Here is an 18,075-nt window from a genome sequence, read left to right on the forward strand (position 1 = left end):
CCGTTTTACTCGCGAAAACGGCGGTCGTTTGCCATCCGTTCGTTCTTCGTCCTGGTCAACTCGGGCAAATATAAATTTAATGACGTGGGAGCGGGGAGGAGAAAATCATGGTGACCAGCGGACGTTGAAATTGCGTCGCTCCGTTAGCTTTGTAAAATTGCACCGCTGTGTCGTTGCGCGGAAAAAATCGCCGGAGTCAGCGCGATATTCGCCGAGAGTCGTGAACATTTGAAAACATATACGAATATAACATTTAAATTTGAAATGTGAAGTAGAAATGTGCAGTCATGTGCTTATATTAGTCTTATTGTAGATTTTTTTTAAAATAACGATCAAATAATTTCGAATTTTATTGCAAAAGGCACCACTACAGTAAAACAATATTTTAACGCGTTTTAAAAAGAAATATTTATTTGTTAATTGCAAAATCGGTTTAGCGTATTTCTGTTCAATTTGTAGGTTATTTAAAAGATTCCAGTAAACTGAATTTAATCGAACAGGAATGGCCAAAAGGAAAAAGTGAACTGTAAACTAAATTACACGTACAGGACACAACCGCATGCGGAGGTAATCTTACACAAACGTGCAGTGCGCGCGCCATTGTGTATACAAATTAATTTTCCGCTTCTATACCCGGATGTGTCAGACACAGCGCCGGTGGCTGTATCAATAAAAATACTCATGCTTTCAGTAATTAGTCTGTCACTAGCAGTCGCTAGCTAGAATAGACTTGACCCGTTTACTATCTAGTAAAATACCTTCCGCGACATTGTGAAATAACAATCTAGTCGATTTTTCATCCGGTCGTACAATCGCTGTCATTGTCATCCACGCGGACATTTTTCTCGTTTTACAGCAGACTCGCGTAATTTTTTTTTTTTTTAATAGACACGTGCATTTTCCATCGACAACTTTTCATCTATCTTCTCCACATCGCCCCTTTATATTTTACGAGTAGGAGTGATATATCACGAAACGCATTTATTTATAAATGATGCAATCTAAATTTTTTGCATTTTTACTTTTAGCATTTTTGGCTAAACTTTTGCATATTTTTCGAAATAAAATTCATTTATATAACATTCATATTTGGAATAGCAATATTATTTACAGATTGAAATTCAAGATACAGTAGGTATGGACTAAAATGTAATTTTATATAATAAAAACTATTATCTTTTTGACAAATCCACGTTAGTCATTTCTTATATCATAAAGTGTCAAAAAGATTAAATTATTATTTTACTCTTTTCTTTAATTATTATACACACATTTTCTAACGGGATACAAATATGATAAAGTTAAAGGGCTTTAGCGATAATAAATGGAAGTAAGACCCACAACCACATTTTATCACAATTTTGAATTTTTGTCCCGTCAGCTTGTAGCTCGCGATACGTAAAAACTTTTGGTCGGTTTCGCAAGGAGTCCTTTCCCAGGCTCTTCTTAAGTCTCGGCTGTTCGATCAAGTAGAGGAAAGTTCTTTTGTTCATTAGAACAGAAAACTTTCGGTAGCCTTATGCGAGACTTTCAGCGAGACCTATTAGAGACCCGCTAATTCCGCGATTCGAAACTTCATATTCCCTGGCGGACGCAAAGTCCGCCTCGGTCCTTATCCCTAAAGGGATAAAGTTTTCAGAAATCCATTACCTTCTTCTCTTCCAACGCTGATCTGATGCCGCTACAACCGAATATCTCTGCTGCTACATCCGGACAATGTTTCTGATCTCGTGAAGGGGATTGCCTTCCTGTTTTTAGGAAAATTTCACCGGAACTCAGGTTTTATTAGCACGAGAATCTCTCAAGCTAATAAGCATATAAGAACATATTCAGTTAGAAGAATTCCAAGTAAATTCAGTTAGGAGAAAGTTCTAAGACACATGTGTGACATAAATTTTAATCATTTCCTGATCATTCGATATCTATTAATTAAACTTTTAATGATGGGAATAGTAAGATATGCAGAAATCGGGAATTATATATATTTTCCTTATCTTGAGTCGAATTCAGCAAAGTATAATTATATAGAGCTGCCTTAATTTTTTATTTCTACGAAAACTCTGCACGAAAAGTGCTAATTAGATTGGTGAAAATGAAAGGATGTAGACCTGGAATAAAAATGCGCGGAGACTCACAAAAGCGTTCTAGTCAATTTAACAATAGTGAACTCTTCAGTTCCGCAGCAGCGAAAGAAACTTATTTTACTATCGCTATCAAAAAGCTTGTGTTTTAGATCATTTGTGTAGGAATTTAATAGTTTTCTAATAACTTTATACTTTTTTTAGTAACTTTATTTGGTTTACGTAGATGAATATAAGATTATTTTTATAAGATTAATATTAGATTAAGATTATATGATATAGATTTTGGCATATAAATTAGCACAGACATTTAATGCAATAATGAGATGTAATTGTGACACATGAAACTCGAATTTTTATTCGGCCTTACAAAATTATAGCAAGATGTTATTTAAATCTGGTATTTTTAATAAATTGCGGCTTAAACGATCATAATGTAACAGAATCTGCCCTGTCATCCTGACGCGGAAGAAAATGGATGAACCTAGGGTGCCAACGCACGACGAAATGAATTTGTCTCGGTTCCATGACACCGTTTTCCATGGACGAGCTTTACTCCAGTTTGCGCGACGTAGAACTCGGACATGCGGCCCCGTTAGGATTTCCCATGCGGGACGTGCATCACGTTACATACTGTGCGGCATGAAATATGCAATGCTATCTACTGTTACCTCTACCGCGGTGCCACGACCTGTCTGCATCCTATTTTCGAGGCCACGATCACCGCCGTCTGACACTTAAATCGGGTTGTGCGATCTTATGTCTGTACTCGAATTCACTTTCATTACGAGAACGTATAATAACGTAACGTAATTAATGCCGGGAAGTAATTTATTTCGACGCTATATTCAAATCCGTCGCTGTAGAACCATATGAAATCGTTGCAATCATTGATGTCGAAAATATTACAAATATAATAAAAATTTGCTTACATTCAAATTAATGCATCCTTTTATTTTTTAATATTTTTATAATAAATAATGTACATATAAAAATTTTAGTTAAGTATTTTATATACTTAAATAAATTCTCATGAGAATATAAAAATGAACTTTGCGTGAGACATTCATGCTTGAGTCGTTGAAAAATTTCGCATATTCTATTTCTACCTATCGATTTTTCCGTCCCTATACAAACCTACGAGGTATAGACTAAACTCCATGAAAAACATCCGGACACACATTGCCAATTAAAAAGCCAATTTCCAACGGTGACCGTCCGTCGACTTTTCGTCGCTAACTATAATGCATTTTCTGCGACGTATAAAAGCTTTCGTGACCGCCTGTCTGAATACTCAGTTTATTCACAATTCTATTTTGCCACGTCGCCACAAAGATTTCCCGGGGAAATTTGATTGCTTCCTACTATGTACACAGTTTCGCACTCATACAACATTGACGCGCGTCGTCTCGTTTTCGCAGGCCTCGTCTCTAGCTGCGCTAGGCAAGCTGAGCGATAAACTAAATCGGTGCGTGCACGTTCACTGACGCGATGCAATTAACAGCGTTCACAGGGTGCTCGACTGGTCTAACGAGCTCCACCACCTACGCTTCGCGACACATAGTCGGCGACAGCGTCAGCATTCTTGCACGATGACGCACCGATGCGTCGCGAATCGACGAATGACATTTTTATTATTATTTTTTTTAATTGACGATCGAGATTCGACCGACGCATTGGAGCCTGCAAAAATGTTATAACGCAAGCATGGAAAAGATACTATTTATTTTGATACTTTACATCAATAAAAAAATATTTGTTATATCAATACACGGATATTTATCCATATGTCCGTTTCATTGGCCATAACATTTTATTTTAAATAAAAAATTTTATGTTAGTTTATTTACGGCGTACTGCTACTGATATTTTGATTGCAATTAACATCTTTTAAATTGAATCAATAATTGAGAGAGAAGATATGTAAGGCGATAGATAGAAAAAATTATTTCTTCTCTTCTCAGCGTTTGAAGGATTATTTCTGTTTCCTGAGTATATAATATAAAGTGCTTTTTTGACGAAGTATTATTAAAATAATAAATAATAAAAATATGCGCATATATTTCATAGTATATTTACACTTATTCGTACAAGCTTTGTTTGAGAAGAAGACAATTTTTCCTCCAGGCGTAGAGTTCATAGCGCGAACATCCTCGGATTGTCTCGGTGAGGATATCTGCAATTTCAAGTAAAGACGAGATGGCTGCTCAAACCGGACCGACCGCATGGAAGTCATTTGCGATTCCCAGACGCGCGAGTCTCGACTCCCTTCTCGTCTAACTTTCAGCCGAAGTCTGGTGGAAGACCGAGTGGGCGAAGAGGGAATAACGCGTTATCGCCGCGGATCTATGGTAACTGGTTTCCCTGCCGGCGCACTTAGGGCAACTCGCTAACGCTCACTAGCCCAGCAGCAGTGGCTGTATGTAGTAGGCGCCAGCAACAGATAAGGGCGCAGTCTATAAATTAATTAGCCTAAGTCTATGGGATGTGAAAGCCGCATGCGCGCGCTAGGAACCTATCTAAATCTGCATTAAGCCACCCCCGCCAGACGAGCACGCGGAATTTACAGCAAGGTACGACATCGTCCCTGCTGCACTACTGCAGGTGCGACGACTAGAGCGTTAAGAGGACACGCCTCCTATTTAACTTGTTAATATTCCTCCCAGAGCACGCCTTTGAGATCGCGATTAGTGACCAATGGCTCCGAAGTACGCAAAGTTTCCATCGATGATAGACGACATGAGAAAAACGATGGGGAAAATATAATGATAAATTAAAACATTTGAATATTAGGCATTCATGGAGATTATCTTTCCGTAAGATTTGAAAGAAACGAGAAAAAGTAAACAGATAAAATAATATGTAACATTTTTATTTTACACGTTTTATATAGATTAAAAGGTAAATTTTGAAGTAAGAGATTAAATATGAAATATTAATATTATATCCTTGTAAAACAATTTATAAATCTATTAAATTTATTAAAATAATTAAAATTTGAACACACTTAAATAATAGAAAGATTGAGAAAGAGATCGTATCATTAAGAACGCATTAAAATATTAAGATTAGGATTAACATGGACACAGAAATTATAACATAATCACGTGGTCTTAAACTTGATAAATAAATCTAAATCTTGTAAACTAAACGACGTAATAAGCATAATTTTTATATTACTGTAAAAAAGAAAAAATGTCAAGCTTATTACTTTGCAGTTAGTAGACAGTAGACAGTAGACTATAAAAAAGCTTTTGCAGAATTTTCTCTCGTTTCATAAGTTGCTAAGAAGCAGCGGAAGAAGAACTGGAAGTATAATAGCATAATAAGAAGATTAACTTCGAATAATACCGCAAATCTTAACCCGGTATACGACTTTTACATTGTATGAGATACTATGCGCGCGATAATAACTTCGAGAAAGAAAACTTTGCAACAAGACGTCTCAACCGCCGAGACAATTTTACGCCATCTCGAGGGATGCCGTTGTCGTGTGACAGCACGTCCCGAAGACACCCCTTAACGAAAACGGGGAAAAACAAATCAATTAAAAAGTCACGGCGAGAAACGAGATGAGGGGGTCATCCGATATTTCGATACAAAGATTCTCCCGAAAGAAAGAAAAAAAAGTCTTCTAATGAGTGTGAAACTTTATTGATAGCTTACGGAAGGCGTCACTTAATTCGATGTAACTTTGTCGTTACGCGGCCGCGCGAACGGCGAAAATAAGGAGATGGCGACGAGTCGCGATAAAAGTTCAAACGAGGCGGTTTTCCCAGCCGCGCCAACGCGCCACGCGGGGAAACGTGAGAGCGTCGTCGCGTCTTAACAATCGGAACGCTTTTCGAAAAACTTTTTCAATCTGTGCGAAAGTTTATAGTAATTTCCTGTGACGCAATTTGCGGAACTTCGGGCCGTTTTAAGAGAGAGCTTGCGAGACGGGGAACGCGAAAGCGGGAGGATCGTCGCGCCGCCGTCGCCGCGCATCCATGGCATTTCTGATCTTTTATCCTCGAGGACCAGGACGGTCGTCGAGCCGCCCTTTGTCGCCCGCGAAAATTGAGGCGCCGGGGGTCTTATGAATATCTTATGAATGCATATAAGCCGCCACCACGGTATTACACGGTGTCGCCGTGTCCCGGATAAGACGCCGCCACTGAAAAATGGCCCTTTCTTACTTATCCCACGAGCCCTTGATGGGGGCCGATCCCGGCGTCGTCTCGCAGCAACGTTTTCACTTTTTCGCGCGTTACGCCCGAGCACGGCGGCTAATCTGCATTTAACATTGCGCCGCGACGGCGACGCTTTATCAGGTTGTTTATGCGAAATTCTCTTGCATTACGCGGACCAACCAGAAGCCACGTGAAAGGATGAATAAATCTGTTACCTTCCAGTTCTTAATCCTTTAGATTTGTGATGGCTATTCATAAATATCACAAGCAGGATATTCCATCGTCCAATTTAAAAATTGAAATGATCTATTATCGAGTTTAGACGTAACTAAAATATGAGATATATCTTTTAATTGGTAAAAATTGAAATTTTTTTTAACGTATTTGGCATAAACACAATTTGAAACAGTTAACGCAAAAAAGAAATTCCTTTGTATAAAAAATCTTGCATGCTTTAATTTACTAAAATAAAAATTAATACAAATTTTTTTAAGTGTTATCCTAATGAATATTTCTTGCTAATTTAATAAATTTCAATTATTGTGGTGTTCTTAATATCTCTTAATGTTATCTTTTTAATAAGATAACAATTTAGTTAACACAAAAGTGAAAGAGATTAATTTTTTAGACACGTGCGTATCTCCGCAAATGTCTTCGATAAATAACAACGAAGAAAAATATGGATACGCAAGACTTCGTTTCAGAAATGGAGAGACAGAGAAAGAGAGACAGACAACGTGGATTATCTCGATCTGTATTGTACCCACGTCGTGATAGATCGATATCGCGGATGGTTCAAATTGATAGCGGTACAATAAAAAGTTTTTACAACGTACGGACGTAAAAGAAATGCGCGCTTTGTAATAAATGGACCCGGGTATTATTCCTGCGCGGATGTAAAATGCATTCTGTTATTCGCGAGAGAGACATATTTCTGTCACAAGTATCAAATGCACCGAAGCATGTTTTAATAACTTCCTTCAGTCTGCTGACTAAAATTAAAATACAATAAAAATATCGATGACTTTCTGGCTCTAAACAATTTATAAATGAATTTTCTGTGTTTCTTTAGAGGACAAATCAAGTGATAAATTAAATATGTCGTAAAAGATATGGAGGCGATGAGTAGCAGGTGTGCGAGAACGAATTATTTTAGCTTGGTTATTGAAAGCTTAATTAAGTTGCGCATATTTTACTTACCATCCTCTGCTATGACGAAGTGTAATATGCAAATTTTGGTTTCATCTTGTTCCACTTTTTTATCGTGAAAAATAGTTCTCAACAGGAAGCGAAATTTTACGATCTCTTCTAAAATTTATACATACATGCTACATTTTTCATAAAAAATTATGTTGTTAAAATTAAAAAAGTTATAGCCATTGTCTTGTAATTTTATTTTATTTCTATCATGCAAGTAGTATTATAAAAATTAAAATTCTCGTAGGAATTTTGTGTAACTATCAAATTCTGCAATGTTTTTTCCTGTGATTTATATCAGATCATATATGATAGCAAAATTATAATTATATTTAGGGACTGTAGATAGTGAATATAAAAACATTTTTTATAAATAAAACATAGCGGTTTAATGCGTTTTTTCTTTGAATAATAAATGAATAGCTTGAAACTTGATACATATATTTACAATCTTTTGTAAATTGCATTTTATGATGTAAACAAGAAGCATAAAGGATGTCCGGATATCCAGGCCAAGACTCAGTCAGGGTCGACACTTAATGGTGTAATGAATTTTTACGTTGTTGCTTGTTTCTTCCAACATAACGACGACACTTTAAGGCAAGTCGCATAAGTGATCGCTAAAAGTGATATAATTAATAATGGCTCATAAATAAGACATTACACGTAATATCCCAAGCAAAAGTTATCTGCGATTACCTTGTGATGCATCTTCCTTTACAGCTTTTTTATTTAAATGTACAAGAAGAATAAATCTAAAAATTTCTTCATTATTTTTTAAATAAGATTAAATAATAAAATCGTTCTCAGTTATATTTCTGCTCTTTTGTTGAGTATTTTTGTGATATGATACTCGCTTACTAAAGCAACTAACGTTGAACATTAAAAAATTGTGAAGAAATATAATACTTTACTACATTTTTATTCAGAAAAGATCAAATTTAGATATATGTATACATATATTATATCAAGATATTTGCAATTTTAGTGTACAGTGCTGCAATTAAATATGTTATTAAGAAATAATAATTAATAAGAAATATATATATACTATGGTACGATAGCGGACATATCATCTCTGCAGATTCGACGGACTGACATTTCAAAGAACAATCGGGACTCTCGCCGCCTTAAAAAGTAAACCCTCTTGGCGTGCACTCTATCAATTCGGTGGACAATGGCGAAGTCGGGTATCGGTGAGAAGCACTTTGCAATCGCGGAGACAGGGATAAGAATGGATTTCACGAGCTTTCGTCCGGGCGGACCTTATGAAAAGCTCAAAGAGGATCCTCTCCTTTTCCATTTTCCGTGAATATACGTGGCCACGCGTCGTGCCGGCATATAGCGTGGTCTCGATACGTAAAACCGCGCAAAAGTGCTGCGCTACCAGGGAGGAATAAATTTAAATATCCCCGCGGCCCTTTGATATGTTAACGAGAACCGTCGCGGGGGCAAGGGGAGCGATATTCTTTGATAGCGATTCTTTTCGCCCCCGGCTCTCTTTTTCCTGAGATCTTCTCTTCCGGCCAGTCTTGTCCCTCAACGTCTATACATTATTTCTGACTTTTTGTGGTCTAGTCTATCCCTGCCTTCATCTCTCTTTTTCCTTTTCCTCTCTGCCTATCTCTATCACTTTCTCTTTCATCCCCCCGTTGGTATCTCCGCGTGTATAGATTTATGTTTCCAGAGAACGCCTCGCTTCACCTGTGAACAAGTATATGCAAATGCCATCGGAGAAAAGCTAACTAGTTTTTCGCGCCCGCGTCTTTTCCTCTTTTTTTCGTTTTAGACAAAAAAAATTCTGTCTTCTATTTCTGTCACAGCCGTTGCTTGTGTTACCTCGTTCTTTCTCTGCTTTTTTTATTTACACTTTTTCTGTCAGTTCTTCTAGGAATCCAATTTACTTATAGTTCTTGCACCAAAATATTAATAAACAATTAATTAAAATTTAATAAAGGTTTAATAGACATATCATGTATTTTTCACGCGTAATTGTAATCTCTGATAATTACAATTAAATAATTATTTTAACGTTTGCTCGCAAAATTTTTCTGAATCAAAAACAGTTCTAATTTTTAAATTACATTTAATCCCGCTTACTGACATTTACTCTTAGTACAGTTTACATGCCTAGTTCACGTAATACTTATTAACGTATGTACAAGCGACTCCCGCGGGAGTATCATTTGAATATTTAAAGATATCTTACCGCGATGCAGAACACAGTGAGAGAGTTCACGAAGCGCGTGCACAAAGATGTTGGAAGAAGGATGACAACGGGATTCGGTCCTTCGAAATTTTTTATCTCTCCGTGGCCAGAAGTCCCAGAGCAATTGTTTCGCCCGCTTCTCTTTTGCGTTTTGTTCCTCTTTCCTTCTTGACCTCTTTGTTTCTCTTCTTCGCGCTCGCGAGCGTTATTCCTTGTGCGCTCGTGACATTTCACGAGAATGTCTATTTGCCGTACGTCCGGAACTCAGACGTGCTCGGCCTTTTTTCGGTTTTCTTATCCTCCGTCCTTATCTCTTATGTAATTCGTACCAGCGTAATTTGTAATTTCTTTGGCACACCAATGTGCCGCCTATCGCATCTATTTAACTACTTGTTGAGCACTTAACAGGAAGTATTCGGAAACCTGAAGATGAAATACTAATCGAATAAAAAGGAGCATCGAGCCGTAACAAGGTGTCAGTGTTAAAAATTCTGTATTATAGTAAAAATAAGAAACGTTTCGGTCCTTTATCGGACCATCTTCAGTGTCGCATAAAACTTAAGTCAAAGTCGGTAAAGTTAATTGAAAAAACGCATGTTTATGCCCGCGTTATCCATATACAAAAAATTATAAAAATGATCAAATTTTTAGTTTTCCAATAATTAACTCACAACTTAGCACCAATAAAGAGTATTTAGTTGTGATCGGTTTGAAGGCTTTGTATTACGAACTATTTTATTTTGTCTACGTTAATAGAATATATTACATCAATCATAAAACACCTTTTACTTCTCGAAGCTTTTTTATGGACCATCATGGAACGTACCAAACTGCATCTCGTATATGTTCTGAATTATCCTATAAAATGCAAGAAATAGCTAATTGATCGGAAATAGCCATCTCGTCGCTAGATGTATCTATGTTGACAAGTACGATCTTGGTTTAATACTAAAATATATGGTTATAGAAGTCTCGCCAGTCAATTAACTGAGAGACATAAATATCGCGTAAAGCGATAATTTTAACTTTTTGTTAATCAAATTATTATATAAACCCAGGATGACGTGTATATTACGGTACATATTACCTTATTAGAAAATGTTCATATTGAGATGCATCGAGAATTATCACGCCTAAAATTATATTTCTTACTTGCAAAATTTAGCTTTAATATTATTTTAAGGAGTTTAAATATAGAGATTTTCTAATAATTTTATATTTGATAGTTTATTAAAGTGTGTTCAAGTAGAAAGGTGCTTTTAATTATAGAAATATTTTTTCTCAAAATTAGATCTTTTATAAATTAATTTTTGAACATATATAGGGATAATTAAATTTCTTTTTTGTTTCGAGAGAAGTTTCATAAATGCTCGAGAGTCATTTATCGAAGAATAACACTTGTTTTTGTCAAATATGTTTTTAATTGCCTTGGTTTATTCAAATATAGTCAATATACGTAACATTCAATTTAATTGCTTGTGAAATGAAAACTGTCTCGATACGGTTAAATAAGCAATATTTCTGCCTGTTGAGAGTTATGTTTGATTTTTATGTCTATATACAATTTCAACGTTTTATCATCAATACATCGTTATATTAACAATCAGTTGGGCAAAAGACATCAAAACGCAGTGATCATGTCTCGTATTGGCATTTCAGTTACGCTCAATACTGCATATAATATGTATAACGTGAATAATTTGACATTACTTTTAATAATACGGATGCATTAATGGTATGAACAGTAATACAATTATATAGTTATTATTTATTGATGAACTGAAAATATCTATAATTTGTGTTTTCCATGCTCTTCAGAATTTAGCGAAAAGTTTAAGAAAAAAAAAGGATTCTGCGCGTTAAAACTCTCTCGAGCATTTCTAGCAAAAGTGTTATACATATACTGCCGTATGTAGAAAAAAAATACAATTAGCCATAACATGATTTTATCATCGATTTTAACATGTTAGAATTATTCAGTAGTCATGAATAATATGTAATAGAAGTTTACAATTAAAAAAAGTCACTATTATTCCTTGGTTTATTTATAAAAATAAATATATCGTACAATTTTTTTTTAAATAGCAACTATATAATTTTGCGGCAAATAAAGTCTGGAGCGTTTATACATACATATACATACATAAATCTCAATGTTTTTTAAATTGAGTTTTAGAATTAAGAAAATTTTACGATATCCGCATCTTGCTTTATTAAATATTTTAAGAGTGTTTAAACTCTTTATACATTATTTTCTCTCAAAATTGATCTTTGATTATTACATATTATTATATTATAATTTGTAAATTACATCTCTTTTTCTCTCCCTCTCTTTCTCTCTCTCTTGCTCGACAAATTATTAGTGTCAGATTAAAAAAATATTTAGTATTGTCTTTTCAGGAAAAATGACATTGGCTACTCTCGTGATAAAATATTGATGTTTTCTCTTGAAAATGTCGTATAACCGTCCAACAGCCGATAATGCATCAGACTTGTACCGCTTTTATACATGTTGGAAAAACTATCGTGCTGTTCTGCGATATCGCAAATCCGGGATAGGAGAACCAGAAAATATTTTTCGATACAGTCAATGTGAAACTACGTGAAATAAAAATACTGGTCATGATCGTACCCTCATGTATGTATACGAACCTATATATATATAAATATGTATGAAATATATTAATAAGAGGCTAGATCGGAATGGGATCGAGTGAGATAAATTTTGCTTTTTGTATAAATACGGGATAGCTGGTAAATCTAGATTTGCGTGTTGCAAAATAAGAATATCAATATTATTAATAAAATTATAATAAATGCGTATTACAGTAACAAATGTCATGGAAAAGGCGCGTTATTTATTAATATGGCGAGTCACTGGAAAAGTAATCTGCCCTCATGATAGGGACTTCGTAGCAAGGTAGCCGAAAACCAATAACGCTGAAAATTGACTATATCATCTGCACTCAGGACGGCGGGAAAAATGATCGGCCCGATGATATTGCGCCCACGATACTCAATATCGCTTTTCCCACTCGCAGTTAACGTATATCTTGATAAAGTGAAATTGAGCCATACGGAAATCAAGTTTAAGAGTACAAGAATAAGTCTGAATAAAAAAGATCGTTCATAAATATCTCCACAGTAACTCGAGATAATGGAAATCATAATGAATATTAATATGATAAATTAATCTACAGACGTTTCGGTTTGTTGCTAGATCATCCTCAGTGTAGAATTACAAAACCGGTAAAATAATTACAAAAAGAAGCCGTAAAATGCATAAATATAATTACAATAATTATGCGTATTGCGTCTTAATTACGAATGGTCTTAATTACAAATTTTTTATCTTTGATTGTCTTGTAATTATATTTATGCATGATGGCTTAACTTCTTTGACTTTTCTGTGTAATTATAATTAATTAATTATAATAACGCGTATTATGTCTTAATTTTTTACCGTTTTATGTCTTAATTTTTTTGTAACTCTACACTGAGGACGGTCTATTAGTAACAGACCGAAATGTCTGTAGATTAATTTATCATAAATAAAAGTTTTTCAACGCTAACACCTTATTGCGGCTCTATGCTCCTTATTTTTTTTAATTGATTTGTTAATCTTCTGAGCCTTAGACACTTAATTAAAATAATATTAATAAATAATAATAAATATAAATAATAAATATAAATAATAATATATATAAATAATAAATAATAATAAATAATTTATAAATAAATATAAATAAATCTTCTTTATTGGTTTGTCTTTCTGTAGGATTATGTGTGTGACGTATATTTTTAAGTATGATCTGCACTCCTCTTCTTGAATATTTTTAAAACACAAAAAAGAATCACAAGAAGAGAGTTACATTACATTGCAGCTACAGTTTATTCAGAAAATGTAATGCCTTTCTTCCATTCTTCATGTTTATCCCGAAGCGAGAATATTACGTATAATGAAAACGAATGAAAGGAATGTTCAGTACACTTTTATTTTTCAATATAATCTCCACGCAGTTACGAGCTTATTTTACCACATGCACAAGTGGACAAAGATTACATTATATAAAAATGTGTGTAGACAGAAAATCTCCTTTAACTAAGTAAAATTTGTATATTTCCTATTAAAAATATTCCATGAAAAATATATTGCATCTCTGATGAGAAAATGAGAAATCATAAAATAATGGGGAAATCCTATCCTTTCTGGATTTCTTTACATATATCGCATATCGCATTTCTCTATTAAATACTCTAGCCCTCCGAGACCACACCTCTTTTTTTAATACGCCCCGGCCACACTGGGGTGGTCGCCACTCCAGACGAATTTAAAGTCTCATAATTTCAATTAATGTACGTAAAAATTCATGAAACATTTTAAGGGTGTTGTTAAAAAATATGCGTATAGTACAGAACCCAAAATGTGCTCGAGGAACAAAAATATTGTAATTTTTAGTCGCTATAAGAAATATACACCAAGGCCATACTGGGGTGGTCTCCACCTTCATAATAATTTTCAAATGTTTACCAAACATAACTGACATGGCTTACAGCTTTTCTACTGCGCGGATCTTCGAGAGAAGGATCCAATTAGAGATCCTGGGCATTTTTGGATGGAAGGACACTGATTATAAAGCTTATCTTAAAAATATTGGGCCCTGAACTTTTGTTGGGGTGGCCGCCATCCCATGTGGCCTCGAAAGGCTATAAAATTTGAAATATAATCTATCGTATATAAATATATATATTGTAAAAATATGGTGTATTGTATACAAAGATATATAAATAACAGAAACTTTTTATATACGCGTAGATTGTTTATATTGCATATGAAGTCACTTTAACTATATCCAACTTTATATTCCTTCTTTACTTCTTGTTTTTTCCTCTGAATAAGTTTCATAACTTATCTATTCGCATATTTTCAATTCTTAAGTCAAATTTTATCACACTGCATTTTTACATCATTTTACTCGATTTATATTCGTGCACAAAGGCTTTCCATATGATTGCATTTGGTTGTATGTGTCGCATGTTAATTTCAGCTCGTATGTGCGCCGACCTCGTGCCTTAATCATAACCGTCTATGTCAAGATGCCTTGAACGAGACCCAGGGAATGACGCGCAGCGTCGGTTTTGCCTAAATAGTTACCGCGCGCAATATAAATAGATTAGTAAATTAAAGTATGTAAGAAAATTTTCTTTATACAATAGAAATATTTTGTTCTGTGTATGTGTTTGCATGTCATATTATGCCTGCTTTAAAAAATACTCTATGACTTCTTCCTTTTGCAAGTATAACAGAACTACAGAACGTGCTCAGCCTTTACTTGCATTATGCATAATTCTCCTGACATAAGAAACCGTCAGTTTTCGCATTAAAAATTATTGCAGAATCTCTCTTTCTCTCTATTTTTTATCTTTATATTTTTCACTCCTTCTCTCTACGTTTTCCAAACCGACAAATTGACATTTCCAGTAACGATCTAATCCTTTAGACTTAGCGCGAAATATCGAACATAGTCATGCGAACTGCATTCGGCGTTAGCACAATAGTGAATTCTTGGCAAAAGTTCGCGGTGCAGCGAAATGGGACTTGATTGTTCCGCGCGTTTTCCAATTAGTCGCTCCTCTCCTTACGCCACCGTGTCGCCTTTAACTCTCGACATGAATAAATCGTCGCGAAACTCGTTACAACAAACGTTTTGGTGCCTCGCTTTGAAACGAGGAAGTTTACTGTAGTTGACGCGATGTAATGCGAATAATTTAAAGACTGAGTATGTTCCGTTGTAATTGAAAAAGAAAGAATTCATAGTATTTTTTAAAGTAGGCATAATAATTTGTAACCACATACATACAGACGAAATATTTCTATTGCAGAACACAAATTTTCTCACATACTCTAGTTTACTAATCAATTTTCTCAAACTGTAAGTACGTTCTATGATTCTATGCCAATGCATCGCGATTTAAGAAAAAGTGTTATACATAAAAGTAACACTTGTTCAAAGCTTTTCTGAAAACACACACAATCAATCATTTAATAAGCAATATATCTTCGTATCTCTTGTGTATCTTGTATCTTGAGATATAAAAGAATCCATTTAGGTACTTAAAAAAATATGTTTCAATTTGATATTTTATATAATATAATTTTAAGTAAAATTGTTCTCTTTTCTTGTTGCAGTTTGGATAGAGATCAACCGTTCACCTTTCAGCTTGGTGTAGGACAAGTTATTAAAGGATGGGATCAAGGTCTCCTGGATATGTGCGTAGGCGAGAGGAGGAGACTGACGATACCACCTGAGCTTGGATACGGCGAAAAGGGTGCTGGAAATGTTATTCCTGGTGGTACGATGACATCTTTTCATTATTTCTAAATTTACTTCATGTTTAATATTTATATTAAACATGTTTATATTAAATAATTTGATATTTATATGTAATATATTTGCATTGAGAGGTTTGCGTATCTACAAAATTATATCGCTTAAATCTTATATATAATATGCTTATCCTATATATAATTCTACATATATAGGGTATATATAAATTAATAATAGATACTATAATTTTATCACTTTTCTATACGCTCGCGAGCCAGTGTTTCTCTAATTGTTCCAAGTTCTTCTGCCAATCGAAACACGCGCCAATAGGTGTATATTCGACAATCAACTGGACTTCAATAATGTACGTCGCGATTAAAAGGCGTCACGCTGACGTGAGCATTTTTTAAATTACACGTGAGACCATTTTTACGCGCGCGAAAGGATTAGCGTGGAGCCGGTGGAGAGAAAGGGGAAATGGACAGTACCGACAGGTCGATACAAGGGTAGTCGTTAGTAGCAGAATCGAAGTCAAAAATGCAATTGCACGGAAATCCAATAAAGCATCAACCATTAAATTGAGCATCGTTGCCTGGCTTTCGGCAACGGCGGGATCAACAATGATAAACGATTTGCCTTTTTCGCAGGGCCCTCGCGCGCGAGTAAATCGCCTGTTACGCTCTAGCCTCTCTGTTTATTTTTTAATTATTTTTTAATTACATGATTTCTCCACGGGTTTATTTAAAATCGATGCGTACTTCAACTGGTTAAATTATGATAGTCTCGCGAATCTGTAATTATGACGATTTCATTGAAAATCACTGAATAATCACTTTTTCGACTAATTTTCATCGTAGAAACATTGAAGTATATAATAATATTTAATTGATAACTAAATATATTTATTTATATATAAAAAAATGTATTTGCCTAAAAAGCAGAAAAAAATTAATGTACATAAATGCCATAATTAGCAATACAAATATACAATTGCAATTGTATAATCAATTCTACAATCACATTTGCTATGACTCACGTTTGTTATGGTAGTAGCTCATTATATACATGTATATCAAGCACGAATTTACGCGCGTTTGGCGAATTATTGCCATCGAAATGTCCTTCCTCATAGAATACGATGATAAAGAAGACTAGAGGGAAACGCGAGGATTGGAATATTCCCATCATCCCTCTCCATTTCTCACGTTCAATTTCCACGGCGACAGTGGCCGGTTACACCGAACGGCGCATTATTATTCGCCGTATTAATTTCACTCGTTTAAGTAGTGAATAATTAAGCGCCATATTTCATTAGGGCCAGCTTAATCGCGACGGGACCATCCATAATTAATGGCTGGACGTGCCGAGCGCGCGTATGCATTCTCTACCGCGCCGAACACTTCGTTAGCCCCTTCCCCTGCCGAATTTGCTGGTCATTGTTATTTCGGACATCTATAGACACCATTATTGGCGATCGAATTTCTGTGTGTATTATTATTAACGTTTGGCCGTGTCTAGGTGACTGCGTGTGTAGTGTACGTATGATTAATTATACGTTTGTTCAATTCTAAATTTAACAATGTATTTTAGGTTTTTTTTTGCTACACAATTAGTATTTTTGAACACCGAAAACTTCACAGTGACAAGTTGCATTGTATCATTGTTATAATTACCAGAACTTGGTAAAACTTTGGTAGAAAAATTATATAATAGAATGCTGTGTAAAAGGTATGATATACTTTTTATTATAGGCAGGAGGGAGGGGAAAATAATATTTTAAAATAGACTTGAACTATATTTCCACGAAAAAATTAAGTTGTCTACAATATTGACGACAAGAAAACATTTTAAGCAATGCTAACATTAATTACATTAAAGGGCTACTTCAAAGAGAAATAACAAGATAATGCAGAGGAAGATATTTATAGTATGTAAATTTGTACAATAACCATTACAATTAATTTTCTTTTTTATAAATTCTTTGCAATTTTTTTAATTATTTTTTTCCTTTTCTATCTCTATTGTTTTTATAATTAGACTAAACTGTGAATTAAAACTTGTATTATTACGCTTTTTTATTATGTCTT

The 18,075-nt window shown here is 34.7% G+C and overlaps 1 protein-coding gene across 2 annotated transcripts in view; it reads left to right on the forward strand.

The window, feature by feature from the left end:
* Nucleotides 1-18,075, forward strand: part of LOC112464044 (FK506-binding protein 2) — a 62,420-nt gene that overhangs the window by 41,488 nt on the left and 2,857 nt on the right. For both annotated transcript variants that reach the window (XM_025030814.1, XM_025030815.1), the window contains exon 2: nucleotides 15,850-16,013. In XM_025030814.1, the coding sequence (XP_024886582.1) occupies nucleotides 15,850-16,013 (164 nt within the window). The remainder of the gene's footprint in view (nucleotides 1-15,849; nucleotides 16,014-18,075) is intronic.

This window comes from Temnothorax curvispinosus, unplaced genomic scaffold (genome assembly GCF_003070985.1).
Source record: "Temnothorax curvispinosus isolate PA1 unplaced genomic scaffold, ASM307098v1 QBEX01013839.1, whole genome shotgun sequence".
Lineage (NCBI taxonomy): Eukaryota > Metazoa > Arthropoda > Insecta > Hymenoptera > Formicidae > Temnothorax > Temnothorax curvispinosus.